Source organism: Tamandua tetradactyla, chromosome 16 (genome assembly GCF_023851605.1).
Source record: "Tamandua tetradactyla isolate mTamTet1 chromosome 16, mTamTet1.pri, whole genome shotgun sequence".
Classification (NCBI taxonomy): Eukaryota; Metazoa; Chordata; class Mammalia; order Pilosa; family Myrmecophagidae; genus Tamandua; species Tamandua tetradactyla.
In genome coordinates this window covers 49,312,808-49,327,396 of record NC_135342.1, presented here as the reverse complement: position 1 = coordinate 49,327,396, position 14,589 = coordinate 49,312,808, and the positions used below count along the sequence as shown (strand labels likewise).

At 38.4% G+C, this 14,589-nt stretch overlaps 1 protein-coding gene, 1 long non-coding RNA gene and 1 pseudogene across 2 annotated transcripts in view; all 3 read right to left on the bottom strand.

Annotated features, from left to right (window-relative positions):
* Positions 1–464: 464 nt before the first annotated feature.
* LPCAT2 (lysophosphatidylcholine acyltransferase 2) overlaps positions 465–14,589 on the bottom strand; it is a 105,120-nt gene continuing 90,995 nt past the window's right edge. The window contains exons 14-15 of the mRNA XM_077132472.1: positions 1,940–2,099; positions 465–1,240 (exon numbers count right to left, since the gene is read on the bottom strand). Coding sequence (XP_076988587.1) covers positions 1,219–1,240; positions 1,940–2,099 — 182 coding nt within the window. The 3' untranslated portion in view covers positions 465–1,218. The remainder of the gene's footprint in view (positions 1,241–1,939; positions 2,100–14,589) is intronic.
* On the bottom strand, positions 7,343–8,022 carry LOC143659978 (large ribosomal subunit protein uL5 pseudogene; annotated as a pseudogene).
* LOC143659464 (uncharacterized) lies at positions 8,682–12,436 on the bottom strand. The gene is made up of 3 exons (XR_013163553.1): positions 11,856–12,436; positions 11,605–11,722; positions 8,682–10,878 (listed from the first exon to the last, which is right to left on the bottom strand). It is a non-coding gene; the product is annotated as an uncharacterized LOC143659464 (long non-coding RNA).

Here is a 14,589-nt window from a genome sequence, read left to right as displayed (position 1 = left end):
TTCAGGGCGACAATGGGGACAGTGACAACTTGGGGAGTTTTCAAGGCAGCCCACCGACACATGGGTGATGCTTTCATATGCTCTAAACAGAGTCATATTGTCATTGGGGAACGTGACTAAGCACCTGTTTTGGGATTTCTGTGCTTTATTTTTTTTCACCAAGAAACTCTCAGGTTGAGAGTATTTGGTTAGTTACTTGTCCAGAAATATCATGATGAGGGTGAAGAGGTAAACAGAGGCCTGACAATGTGGCAGGATCTGGATGATAAGGAAACGTACTATGTAAAGAAAATTGGGGATGGGGGTTATGGAACAAATATTGCATTTTACTGTAGATCGAATCTAATTTTTTAGGAAATATCTATTTCAAAAGAAAATAACCATATGAGAAACTCCTTTTGGCCCCAAAATTTCTCTGCCCATTTTATTTGAACTTTGATAAATCTTTTTTCCCCCCGCCCCCCAGCCGATGTGTCTGCAAAGTAAACCTGAACCGAGGGAAAGGTGATTTCCAGTGGGCCCCATCAGCGCTGTCCACAGGCATGAGTTTACCTTTCAGAGGAAATTGCCTTTTTCCTAACATTTATGGCAAGCACAAATATTTTGCTTTAATTATCTCAATTTAATTTAGAGAGCCTTCTAGCATAAAATACTGCGAAGCAGATGATTGAATCCAAGAGATCTGGAAAAACTTACAAGTTTATATTATGAATGTTTTTCACAGAAGGAAACATTGTGTGCGTGTAAAAATAAATTTGGGGGAAACTGCAAGCTTTTCTACTACAGAGAAGTGGATTAAAACACAAGCAACCACCCTGGAATGGGTTCTGTCCTTCCCCTCAGACCTGTCCCCCAATTTATCACTTGATTCATCCCCACAGAGTTTCTACATCAGACACACAGGCTTTAAATTTATGCATGGCAAAAATATCTGCAACAATTTATGAAGCTCCTCTACTGGGAAAAGAACTTGAGTTTTCTGAGAAACACAGAGTGTCAGAGCCAGAAGGGATTTTGGAAGTTTTCTGGTCCAATCATCTTATTAATCAGGGATGTCTTGTTGCTCCACATTCCCACTTTTACCCATAGAGGAAAGGATTTCCATTTTCTCTCTGTGGACAGATGTTTTGAGGGGGCAGCATCTCCTTACTCACTTGATAATCTGGTTCCATGGTGGATTAAAGTCTCATGCTCTTTGCACTAAGTTTTCCTGGTGTGCTAGGCCTCAGGGTTTCTTTTCCTGCAGGATGGTCACGGATGGTAGTTACCACTCTCACTCTCACCCTGAGCCATTTAGTACTGGGTATAATGTCTCCCTGCAATTCTTAAAACTTCTGAAACAAGTGGGTGTGGGGGTTGATTTTAAGTAAGTGGAAGGAAAACATCAAAATAATTCATGTTGATTCAGGTTCTTGCCTTCTCATGGTGGTGTAGAGAGAGTTTGGCAGCCAAAACACTAAGGCATTAAGGATACAGGAACAACCAAGGGGTTCCACATCCTAATCATAAAAGGCAAGGGCAGTGATGGCTGTTTTGCACCTGATCAGTCTTGGTGTGACAACAGGATTAAAGGACGTGAGGGGTGGTGCAGTGTCTGGGGGCATTAGTTACTGCTGCCTTGTTAAAGACAATCATTTATTATCCTTAAGGGCTTCTAAAAAGATAGGATTTGTATTATTTCTCTGCCTTTAAATTACGTAAGCTCCCAAGTTTCCTGGAAACATTATTAATTGCAATATACTTTAGATACCATGAATTAACTATTACTCTTCTCAGGCTTCAAGTTAACAATGCTTAAATTAGCTCACCAGGAACTTCAAGGTCAGGCTACCTCTGTATTCTTGGCTCTCACTCTTAATTTTCTGTGTTCCAAGCTATACTGAACTGTGTGCAGTATTTAGAAGATCAAGCCCCCCTTGGACTTCTCCCATGCTTTTACCTAGCTAAGGCAAGTTTCCAGAATTGAGCTTGCATTTTGCTTTCTTTAGGGAAACATTCCAGGCATCTCTCCTGAGGCCAGTTTTGGTAAACTAACTCTGTTCCAGAAACGCTCAGAGCTTCCTTTGAATTCCAAATGGCCTGTGTATCAGTCAGGGTCCCTGCAGGAAACAGATGGCACAATCAAATTAGGATGATTTGAGGAAGGCCTTATAAAGGTTCTAGCTTACAAAGGCTTGCGTGAGATATGCGGTAACCACATAACCTAGTGCATTACTCTGGAACTAGTGACAGTAAAGGTTATTATCATCCTTAGGTCCAAAAGGGTGAGAGGAGGGAGGTTATCAGAATCCTGGAAGGAGAGAGTCACATGGAGAGGGCTTCCTTAAAAGAAGCTATGATCTTCAGCAAAAGGACAGGGCTAGCCTGAGGAGAACACTGCAATGAAGAAGCCAAGGTGATAAATATCCTGAATTCATGCTCTTACCCACCTCGAATCTTCTATGAGGTCTCCACATTAGCTGAACCCAATTGGGTGCAGGGGGACAAGGAAAATATAGTCTAAACAGTTTACCTCCCAGGCCAAAAATCATCGTGGAGGAATAAGAGTAGAACTGGGAGCTTGAACATTGGTAGGCTCAGCCTGTTGACATGTACATCCTTCCCTGATGACTGTAAACTCCTGAAAGGTAGAAGTATGCCTTATTTACCTTTGGACTCCCAGCACCTAGTGCAATGTCTAGTACTCAAGAAATATCTGCTGAACTGTGGGTTGGCTATGCTAAAGTTTCAGTGCTGTTCAAAGTGCAGCATCAAGTATGATTCTGGCCTGTGTATAAACTCATTCCAAATCTTTGGCTGACAACTAAATTATTCATATGTGCAGAGACACCAAAAAGCAGCAGTTGAAAACTGAAAGAACTGAACAGAGATTGTAGTTGCCATCCACTATAGGATAAACTGAATTTGGAGTAGGAATCCAGCCAAGTTCACTTCCTGTTAGGAAAAAAAAAATCAATCCTCTTCAGAGGAGTATAACAGAGTCCAGAGTCATTGCAACATATCATTCAAAATGTTAAATGTAAAATTAAAAATCACTAAAAATGCATAGAAAAAGGAAAATGTGATGCATACTTAGAATATAAAGATCCTGATATGACCCAGATGTTGGAATTAACAAAGAAGGACTTTAAAGCAACTATAACATACACGTTCAAGGATTCAGAGGAACATATTCTCATAATGAGTGTTGACAGATGAAAAATTTCAGCATAAAAATTAAAACTATGAAAAAGGAACTAAACAGAAATTATATTTTCTTACCCTCTTGCACCAGCAAGAACTTCCAGTGCTATGTTGAATGAGAGTGGTTAGAGCGGTCATCCTTGCCTTTTTCCTGCTCTTAGGGGAAAAGCATTCAGTGTTTCACCATTAAGTATAATTTTAGTTTTAACTATAGATGAAATTGAGAAAGTTTCCCTCTATTCCTAGTTTACTGACAATTTTTATTATTAGGAGGTGTTGATGGTTGTCAAATGCTTTCCTGCATTGATTGACATGATCATGTGATTTCTTTCTATAGCCTATTAATATGGTAGATTATACTGATTCATTTTTGAATATTGAAGTAGTCTTGCATTCCTGAAATACACTCCACTTGGTCATGGTGTATAGGTCCTTCCATATATTGCCTAATTTTATTTGCCAACATTTTATTACAAATTTTTGTAGTCATATTCTTGAGGGGTATTGGTCTGTGGTTTTCTTTTTATATACTATCTTCATCTGGCTTTGGTGGTAGGGTAATACTAGCTTTGTAAAATGAATTGGGAAGTGTTCCACCCTCTTCTATTTTATAAAAGAGATTGTATAGAATTGTATTAATTCTTCTTTAAATGCAGCATTTTCCCAGTCAAATCATCTGGGCCTGGAGACTTTTTTTTTTTTTTTGAAGTTGTTAAATTACAAATTCAATGTCTTTAACATTTGTAGGGATATTCTAATTATCTAGTTCATATTGCATGAGTTTTCAAGAAATTGGTCCAAATAATCTAAGCTCTCAAATTTATTTTTGTAGAAGTATTCATAGTATTCCCTTATCTTTTTGTTGTCTGCAGGGTTTGTAGTGATATCCCCTAGTTACATTTTGATATTAATAATTTCTTAATTCATTTTTTTTTTGTCAGGCTTCCTAGAGGCTTGTCAATGTTTATGGGTCATTTCATTGATTAGTCTCTGTTGTTTAATTGTTTTTAATTTCGTTGACTTCTGCTCTTATCTTTATTGTTTCCTTCTTTCTACTTGCTTTGAATTTATTTTGCTCTTTCTTTTTGTAAGTTCTTGAGGTGGTAGTTTAGATTATTGTTTTGAGCCTATGTTCTAATGTATGCACTTAGTGTTATAAATTTCCCTCTCAGCACTGCTGCTTTAGCTGTGTCCCACAAATTTTACTTTTGTATTTTTATTTGCATTCAGTTAAGTGTATATTTTATATTTCCCTTGAGACATCCTCTTTGATCCATGGATTACTTAAAAGTGCGTTATTTAATTTCTAAGTGTTTGGAGAGTCTCCTGTTATATCTGTGTTATTGATTTCTAGATGCATTCTGTTGCAGCGAGAAAACCCACCCTTTATTATTTCAATCTTTTAAATTAGTTGAGGTTTATTTTATGGCCCAAAATATGGTCTATCTTGGTGTATGTTCATGGGTACTTGAAAAGAAGGTATATTCTGCTTTTTGGGTGCAGTGTTCTATAAATGTCAATTAGAACCTCTTGGTTGATGGTGTTGAATTTTTTTTACTATTAGGAATTTTCTGTCTAATTGGTTTATCAACTGTTGAAAAAGGATGTTGAGATCTCCAATTTTAATTGTGGATTTATCAATTTTTCTGAAAAGGTCTATCAGTTTTTCTTTACATGTTTTGCAACTCTGTTGTTTGGTATCTTTTGGGAATACTATATATTGTTGGTGGATATACATAACATTATATAATGTCTCTATCATAAATTCCTTTACTCTAAAGTTTTTCTGATACTAATCTAGCCACTCCTGATTTTTTATTAATGTGTTCATGCTATATCTTTTTCCATCCTTTTACTTTTCAACCTGCCTATTTAATTATATTTAAAGTGAGTTCCTTGTAGACAGCCTATCATGTTTTTTAAATGTATTCTGCCAATTCTCTTTTCATTAGTGTAGACAATTTATAGTTAATGTAATTGTTGATACATTAGGAATTAAGCCTGTCTTTTTTGTTGTTTTATTCTCTGTTTGACATTTTTTTTCCTGCTCTCTTGAGGGTTACTTGAACATCTTTTTAAATTCCATTTTAATTTATCTATGTTTTTACTTTTTAGTGTATCTCTTCGTAAAACTTTACTAGTGGTTGCTTTAGGTATACTTATCTCAGAGAACTGGTGTCATCATTTTATCAACTTGAGTGAAGTACAGAAACCTTACCTCCCTATATGTCCTTGTGTGCTCCATTTATAATATAATTTAATTAAATATTTCCTCCACATACATTTAGACCATTTTAGACAATGTTGTTATTTTTTATTCAACCACCAAACATAATTTAGAAAACTCAGAAGAACAAAGAAAATTCATTGCCCAATGACCCATATTTTTGCTTATCATGTGTCTTAGTTTGCCAGGCAGCTATGAAAAAAAGACCACACTTTGACAAATACCATACAGTGGGTTGGCTTAAGCAATAAGCATTTATTGTTTCATGGTTTGGAAGTCTAGAAGTCCCAAATCGATGCATTGACGAGGACACGCTTTCATCTCCAAATCTGTAGTTTTCCAGCCTGGCTTGCTGCAACCTCTGGTGTTCTTTGACTTGCATTTTTACCTCCTCGCCTCAGACGGAAATATCTTTGATTACCTCCTTCAACTTTCTTTGACTAAGTCTGAATTTCTTCTGCTTATAAAGGACCCTAGTAATACAAATTAATGCCCACCCTGATTCAGTTGGATCACAGCTTAACTAAAAATAACATCCTCAAAAGGTCCTATTTACAAATGCGTTCAGACCCACAGGAATGTGGATTAAGATGTCTTTTTTTGGGTACCTAATTCAATATAGCATACCATGTTCTTTCCTCCTTTATGAAGGCCCCAAATTCCTTCCTTTATAATTTTCTTTCTGTTTGGAGAATTTCCTTTACCTATCACTTTAGAATATGTCTCTTGGCAATGGATTCTCTTGTTTTCCTTTATCCAAGGATGTTTTGATTTTTCCTTAATTTTCATTGGATATGGAATTCTGGATTGACAATTCTTTTCTTTTAGCACTTGAATAACATTGTGCTATTTCTTTTTGACCTTTGTGGTTTCTGCTGAGAAAGTCCCTGTCATTTGTTTCTCACAGCTTCAAAGACTTGTTCTTTGCCTTTAGTTTTCAGAAATTTGACTACAATGTGTCTTGTTGTTTTATTTGGGTCTATTCTGTTTAGGGCTTGCTAAGCTTCTTGCATCTATGGATTTACGCTGAAACAGCTGAAAGTCCTTGCATTAGCATTAGTTTGGTGTGAATGGCTTCTAATCTGGAAGAAACACATTTGGTGAGAAGTTTAAAAATGCAAGGGTTGATTAATAGCAAGAGAAGGATAGAAGTGAGTGCACCTAGGAATCTCTCTTGCATTAGCCAAGAGAGATTGGGGAAGAGGGAAGGATTGACCATTCTTCAGGTCTGAGAGTGAATCTTACCTGGGCAGCTCGTTTTTGCTGAATTGGGGAATAAAAGGGCACATGCCAAGTTAAGTGGTACAGGGATGAGGCTTAGAAGGGGCTTGATTGATTGGGCTGTGGCTTGGCCTGCCACATCGGCCCAGCTATTTTCTGAGAGATGTTAGTATTATTTCTCTGATGGCCAGTGCAATGAATTACCACTATTGTTCTGTTTGCTGAGAGCATGGCATTTAAGAGATTGCGTATTTTTTGGTGGAGTTTGAAAGAAAACTTTCCTCTTTCTACACTGCTGTGTGAGAATTCAGGACTAGGAAGGCATAGCCTTTTCCTTTTTCCTAGTTTTAGAACTCAGGTGAGGGCAGTTAGTTTTGCTTTTTGAGCTAACATCTCTGGCAATACAACTTTGGCTTCATTCTAGTTTGGCTGACTATCACATATTTTACTTTCTTTTTTTTGGTCAATGAAGCTACTTTTAGAAATAAAGATATTTGACAGTTGTTTTAGATTAGGATTATTAGCCACAACCATAGCAGAAATTTTGTCCTACTCTACCTTTATACATTTACCAGGGTTGTTAATTAACAGGAAGAATATAATTCATATACTTGCCTTGTTGCTTTTTAAAATATATATATATATATATATATATATATATATATATTTCAATGAAGACTTTTTATTGGTCTTTTGGATAGAAATAGGAATTTATCTGCCAGGAAGGACGATGCCATCAGACTTCTGTTGGACCCAGTGCATGGCCTCCTCTTTGCTGGTTCTGCTTGGCCCCAATGCAGCCTGTCCTGCACTTCTTGTCTGCGACGCTGAAACCTGGCCTATTCAGCACCACACAGGAGTCCAGGCCATAGATACCAATGTTTGGGTCATATTTGATTCCCAGATTGAAGTGCTCCTGGATGCCCAAACTGGAGTTTCCAGTATCTGAGAAGTTATTTTCTAACTCATACTCCCTCACCTTTAGACCTTTTCCCAAGATGTCCTCTGCCTTGGCCCCACGGACTATGCAGTGGATAGCAATCTTCTCATTTCTCCTAATGCCAAAGGTGTATCTCGCTTTGGAGAACACAGGGGTCTGGCCTGTGAGCTGCTCCAAGACCTTCCTTGCCCAGGTCAGTCTGTCTCCACTCTCCCCAACACAGGTGTAGAGGCAGAGCTTGCAGATGAAAAGTTCTCACATGGGGTTCTCCTTTTCATGCTGATCCTGCTGTGCTCTTGGCCCATGCTGTCCCACCAAGTTTCAGCTCAGCCAGAATCATGAGTTCCGTTCTTCTCCAGCAGCGGGCAGTGCAGGCCAGGTGGACTCGGCTGGATGGAGGTGGATGAAGGGAAGCAAACTCCAGACTGCACTCACCTTGTTGCTTTTTTTTTTTTCATGGGCAAGCATTAGGAATTGAACCCGAGTCTCCAGCACCTTGTCGCTTTTTTAAAGTGCTTTTTGTTGAAGCGGAAGTTTTGAAGTATAGCTGACCATGTGTCTTTTTTAGAGATGCTTTAGAGTAAAGTAGTGTAACTGACAAGTAAATTTGATGATTTCTTTGATTTGTAATTTTAACATTATACAGATTTGTATTAGGATAGACCATTGTTAAGTTCTTAGGAATTTTAAACAATCTTTAAATATATGAATAATATTTTACTTACATTAATTTAGCTAACAGAGGGATAGAAAACTTTTTAAATTATTGTAATACTTCTTTAAAATTTTTTTGGTAATATGTTCAACATTTTAGTACCTTACTTTTACAAGGTAAGAGAACAAATTCTTTGTAACAGTTTTCCTTTGAGAGTGAGAAGACTTGTTTTTTGAAATAAAGGATGAGAAAGTTAACATATACATTAACAGGGATGTTATTCTGATATGATATAAAATTTGTATCTTTTAGACAGAGTATTTAGATGTCAAGAAAAAAAACTTTTTATAACCTTTCATTAAGAGTAGACTATCAACTTACATTATTTTAGCAGAGAAAATGTAATTCCAGTTTTGTATACATATATGGTTTCACACAATTTTTTTTTAATATTATGAACAGGTTTATTAAATTTTGGTTAGCATTGAATATGGTAGAATTTCTTTTCATAGTTTTTTTTTTTTTACAACTTCTTATAGTTAGCAGTGATTAAGAACCTACCTTTTTAAACTCTCCACAACTTTCCACATTCATTCAAGGCATATAATCAGTAATAACTATAACAAATAAAATTTACTTTCATATTATAAACATGTTAGTTTACAAAGTTAACACTTGGCAAGACTGCTTTGAAGCAGGTTGAGGTCATCAAGGTCTTCTGCTAAGGCATTTTTTTTAAAGATATGGGGATTATTTTGAAACCCTTGGGGCAGTACTGAGTAGGGTAGGAATTTTATCCTTAGGTTTTCGGCATTTAAAAGCAAACAAGTAGTGAGAGTTAAGGTGATAAAGGATACAAAATGCATTTTTCTTTTGCTAAGATCTAGGATTGAAAATTTGAATGCAGGCAGAGCTACTCAGCAGGCTTGCCTTGGGTTACCTTTATTCTATAGAGATAGGTTTATTTGCAAAGGATTTTTTGAGGGGGATGCCAAGAGGCCTTGGATCCATGAGGGGTCTTGGGGCAGACATGAATTGGGTTTACTAGCTCATGGTGGCCCCCAAGGAGTGCAGAAGCTCCCTTCCTGGAAGGGGGTGGGACACCCACAGCAATGTGAAATTGATGGGACACTGGAAAGTTTCTCAGCTTACAAAGGAGAGGGGCAGTGAAGGTTTTAGTTTTGGCTTTACTGTCAACTCCCATAATTCGGCAAGTTCAAGTGAAGGTAGACCTGGGGTGGCAGTTTAGGACAAAGTGGCTTTAGTGTTAAGAAATTCATATTCTTAACTGCCATGTCAAGTCTCACCCAGGGCTCCTCTAGATTGGTCAGATGTGAAGTCAGCAAAGCCAGATGCAGCCTTGGGCATCCTCAGTCTTCTGCACTTGCTGTGAGCAGGGCTTGAGGGGCTGTCCTGCCCCCCTTTAGGAGACAGTGCATCCCTGGGCCTGAAGCCCATGTTGGTGGCACCAGGGGCAAGGCCCCACTGGGTCACAAGTTTCAGGGTTGTCTTGAGGTATCTGGGAGCCTCCTTGCCAGTGACCCTCTGACTCACAGTTGAAACAAGCCCTTGAAGTTTGGAGCCACAATTTGGGTGACGTTCAGAGGACAGTGTGCTGTTAACAGCAACGGCAATAAGCTGAGTCTGTTCTCTGGTCTTTTGCTTACCTTTGTCTGTTTTTCCTCCTCAGTCTTGTTTCAATTGTTAAAGACAGAAAAGGAAGTTACTAGTAAGTCATTAGTCGGAGTCTGTGGACCCATGGAGAACTTTTGCTGCTTTCTCTGAATGTAAGGGGCAGTAGACTGGCTGACAAAATGGGTGCCCGGCAAGATTTGATCTTCTTGGGAATTTATATTAGTAACTTTTCAAGGCTTCCGCTAACTTCTCCTGGAACAGAGTCAGGTTTTTCACTTTCTCCTGAGTGAGTTCCCTTAACTTATTACAATTAACCAGCTTGGTAGTACATCTTACCGCCTTTTAGCAAACAAGCATTTTCTCTTTTAATGGAAATGGAGACATAGGCATAACGCAAGTTAAAAAAAAAAATCTTTTTTTTTTTTTTAGGTCCTTGTGTTGGTAGGGAGCTAAAATATCTAGGCTTAGGGAATTTCTGATTACCTTCCCTGTCTCTTACAAACTAGAGGATGGTATGATAATTGAGAGCCCCATTGGAGGGCTATGATTCCCTATCTTTTAGCTTATATTTACTATTGGCCTTTATATTTGGCCACAATGTGTTTTAATAGAGACTAAACAAGGATGCTGAGAAGGGTGGCTATTTAAAAAGAGGGTTATTTAAAATATTTACCTCCTTCCACAAAGAAGAGTTATGAGGAAGACGTTTTTGATGGTCTTCTTGGGCATAACATAATTTGCAAGAGCACTTCATAGGCTTGTCCTGATATAAGGCCATAAAAGCTGCATGTAAGGACTTTCTTGCAACTTTACTTCCCTTTTACAAAAAAGATTTAATTGTAGATAGGATTATAACTGACTGTTCCTTTCGTGGGCTAATGCTGGCTGTCCTGCAGGTGACACTGTGGTATGGCAGTATTGTCTAGCCCTGTAGCTCTGTTGTGGGAAAATTATCTTAATTTCATTGCAGGCAGCCCAGTGGACTGTCAGCCAGAATACTGGAAGCACCACCCATTTCTAAGGAAGAGAAAGAGAAAAAAGGTAAATTTTAGTACCAATGCCTGGCATCCCAGATCACCAGCCTGCCATTCTGTGTGCCATCCCTTGGTGCCATGGGATCAGGCTCCCTATCTCCAGGTATACCTGGGGTCCTCAAAGACTCAGGAGATGGATGGCACAGTACCATTCTGACATCGCTGAGCTGACCCACTTGTCTTCCTTGAGGTGCTTGTGCTCTTAATTTGCTGTCTGACTTACTGCCTAAGAGAATGGAAAGGATTTGCCACAAAAAAGAAACTCTAGGGAGAGAATCTCCCTGGGTATTGCCAGAATCAGGCTAGAGGAAAGGAACATGTAGCAAGGAAATTGGACTCCTTTAAGAACGTTCCTTCTCAGGCAATTAAAGTGGTCTAGGTATGGACATATTGTAGCCTAAATCAGAGGTGACTCTCTAGAATGTTAAAGACAACATCTTGTTTGGTAGGAGAATCTTTAGCCCAGAATTTTGTGTCCTAAGAGATGAGATGTTTTAGAAGGTATTCAAAGCTAGATAGAAGGGAAAGGAGATTTTTATGGAAGCAGGGGAGAGGACCTCTGTGGAAGTGAAAAGAGGAACAGATTTAGCTGGAGAAAGGGTCTGGGCCCTCGGGGCGGAGGCAAAGAGAGTGTGGGGAGTCTCAGAGAGCTGAGGAGAGATAGAGAAAGATAAGGATTTGATTCGGCTCCCATTGGACTCCTGCTCACCATGGAAAGAAGGCCACAGTCAGGTCTCAATTAGATCACCAGCCGCTCCTTGGATAGCTGGAAGCTCAGTGTGAACTGAGTTTATGCTCTGAGGGAGCCAATCAGAGTTCCTGGATTCCTAGAGTGAACAGTGAAAATTGATTCCACCCTTTCAGGAGGACACAGAATTTCATGAGGACATAGGAGAGGATAGCAATGAGCTAAGTGAGAAAACAAAGTGAAAGTACGTGGCCAAACCTCCCGGTACTCACCAATCCAGATGGTTGGAGAGAAGTGTCTCCTGGCTGGCTCACCAAACCATGTTGCCAGATTTTGACTTCCGAGGTTCTTGACCATAATGTGAGATAGAATTAAAGGGCACAGCACATCATAGGTAAGCAGGCAAAAATTTTACTGAATATACACATGAAAAGACATGTGGGTATTCTTGCAAGAAAAGAAAGATGAAAAGCAAGAGACCTGATTGTTTTAATTCATTTTGAGATCTTTGTGGCTGTTGCTATGACATGTACTTTTCTACTGAAACTTTACATTTTGCACATTATTTTATAAGACTCTGGATTTATTTAAATATTATTTTTTACTTAGTGTCCTCTAATACTATTCAATTAGGAAAGGAGGGGGTGTCACTTTATTATTGCCAGATAAGGGTGGAAATCTAGGATCCTTACTTGGCTGTTCTTGGGGAGCACAATTTGTGGAGGGGTGCACAGTTTCACTGTGATGCTTGACTGGAGTAAAGTTGTTACTTTCTAAAAGTTTTATATCTTTCTAGGCTGTCCCTTTCTTGGTTCCTTGGCTAGAGAGAGCAGGCTTTCACTGGGTCTTTTTTTTTTTTTTTTTTTTTGCCTGCTCTGGAGGGACTGCCAGCTTATTCAGCTACAATTCAGGGCTATGTGAAGCAAAAGGAAAGCTCAGGGACCTCACCACTGTGCCATTCTTTGTTTTTTAAAGTTGCTAGCTAATCTGCCTTCCTTTCAACACCTTTCAGAATCTTCTTGTTTTTATTTATATATCATGTCCAGGGCTTTAAGCCATAATTAGCAGGAGGAACTGGGAAAAAGTGTGGTCTTTTCTTCTAGGTTCATTTTCTTATTTCTTAAAGTACATGTTTTAGAAGTTTCTTAAATGAAGTCTGATTGTGACAAATTCTGCTTGTTTTGTTTGAACATAGCTGTATTTAACTCTCAATGCTTAAAAATAAGTTTAGTTGGCTTAAAATTCTATAGTGAAAATCATTTTCTCTCAGCATTTTGACAAATCTGAGTCAAATATGCATTCCTTTATAGGTAATAAAATATAGGTAATATTTTTTTCCTGGCTACTTTATTTTTTTTAATTTTTTTATTACTTATTTTCATTTTGATCTCTTCAGTTCACTGTGTTGTATCTAGAAGCAAATTTCACCTTATCAACTACTTGGGGTTCATAATTTCTGAATTCAAGAATTCATGTCTATCAATACTGGAATACTATCAGCTATTAGCTCTTCTATCTTTGCCTCTCTCAGTCTCTCTACTCTCTCCTCCAATTCCAAGTGAATGTTTGCTAATTATTCTCATTCTAGTCCATTGTTTCATTCTCTTTTTCAAAATCATTTGAAGAAATAATGGTGAACTTTTTCAAAATTTGATGAAAACTCTACATTTACAGATCCAAGAAGTTTAATGAACTGCAAGAAAGTCACACTAAGATAAATCATAATAAAATTTCTCAAAACCAGTAATATGCACAATCCTGTGAAAATACTGAAAAAAAAAAGAATTGAACTGTACAACTGTATGCTTTATGAGGGTGAATTGTATGGTATATTAGTCATATTTCAGTGAATGTGTTCTAAAAAATATCAGTGAAGAGGAAAGCCTTGTGAAAATGGGAAAGAGGGTTCTAGCTAGAGGGAACAGCAGTACAAAAATCCCTGGGGCAGGAATGGATCTTTAGTCACTTTGAGTGAGAGAAAGATCTGGTGGTGGGGTTTTAGGATTGACTCAGTTGTGATCTAGACTGCAGGAAGGTGCCAGATCATATAGGGCACTGCAGGCCATGCTGAAAATTTTGGATTTTATCTGAACTGCAGTGGGTAGCTGTATTAATCAGGGCACTCTAGAGAAACAGAACTGACAAGATATATATTTTTAATATAAATGAGATTTTTAAATAGGAATTGGTTCACACCGTAGTCGGGATGGGCAAGTGCAAATTCTGTATGGTAGGCTGCAAGCTTGGAACTCTGATGAAGGTTTTCAGTGGATTCCCCAATTCCCCAGGAGAAGGCTGGCTGGCTGACGTAGAGATGGATATTCTCCCTTCTGGCTGCTGAGGTCATCATTTCTTCTTTTAAGGCCTTCAACTGATTGGATGAGCCTTCTCTCATTGTTGAAGGCAATCTCCTTAGTTGTATCAGCCATAGATGCAATCCATTTACAGATTATTTAAATCCAAGAAATATCCTCACAGTATCAATCAGACCAGTGCTTCTTGACGAGACAACTGGGCACCATAATCTGGTCAAGCTGACCATCACAGTAGCCTTTGAAAAATTTTAAGCAGAGCAATGATATCTGGTTTATGCTTTGAAAAGTTCATAATGTCTTTATATGGCAAGATAATTTAAAGGAGAATGGCAAAGGTTATGTTTCACAACAACTAGAAAGAAAGTCCTAGATACTTTAATTTTGACTTATGTTTTGATCACCTTCTCACCACTGATGAGAGAGTGAGGGATTCCAGCTCTAGGGATATGGGGATGGCTGAACACATGACATCTGACACCAGATAGATGAGATTGTCAGCAGTTTATTGATCACACATGCTCACAGCCAGTGGGGAGGAGGACACCATGCAGGGCCATATGGAGGTTGTACTTGGGAGCAGAACAAATGACTAGGGGTTGTGGGAGGCAGGCGTTGTAGTATCAAGAGGGTGGGATGCCCCCTGGTTCCCAAAGTCGGATGTGATTGCCTTGTTTAAGTAATTTTATAGGAT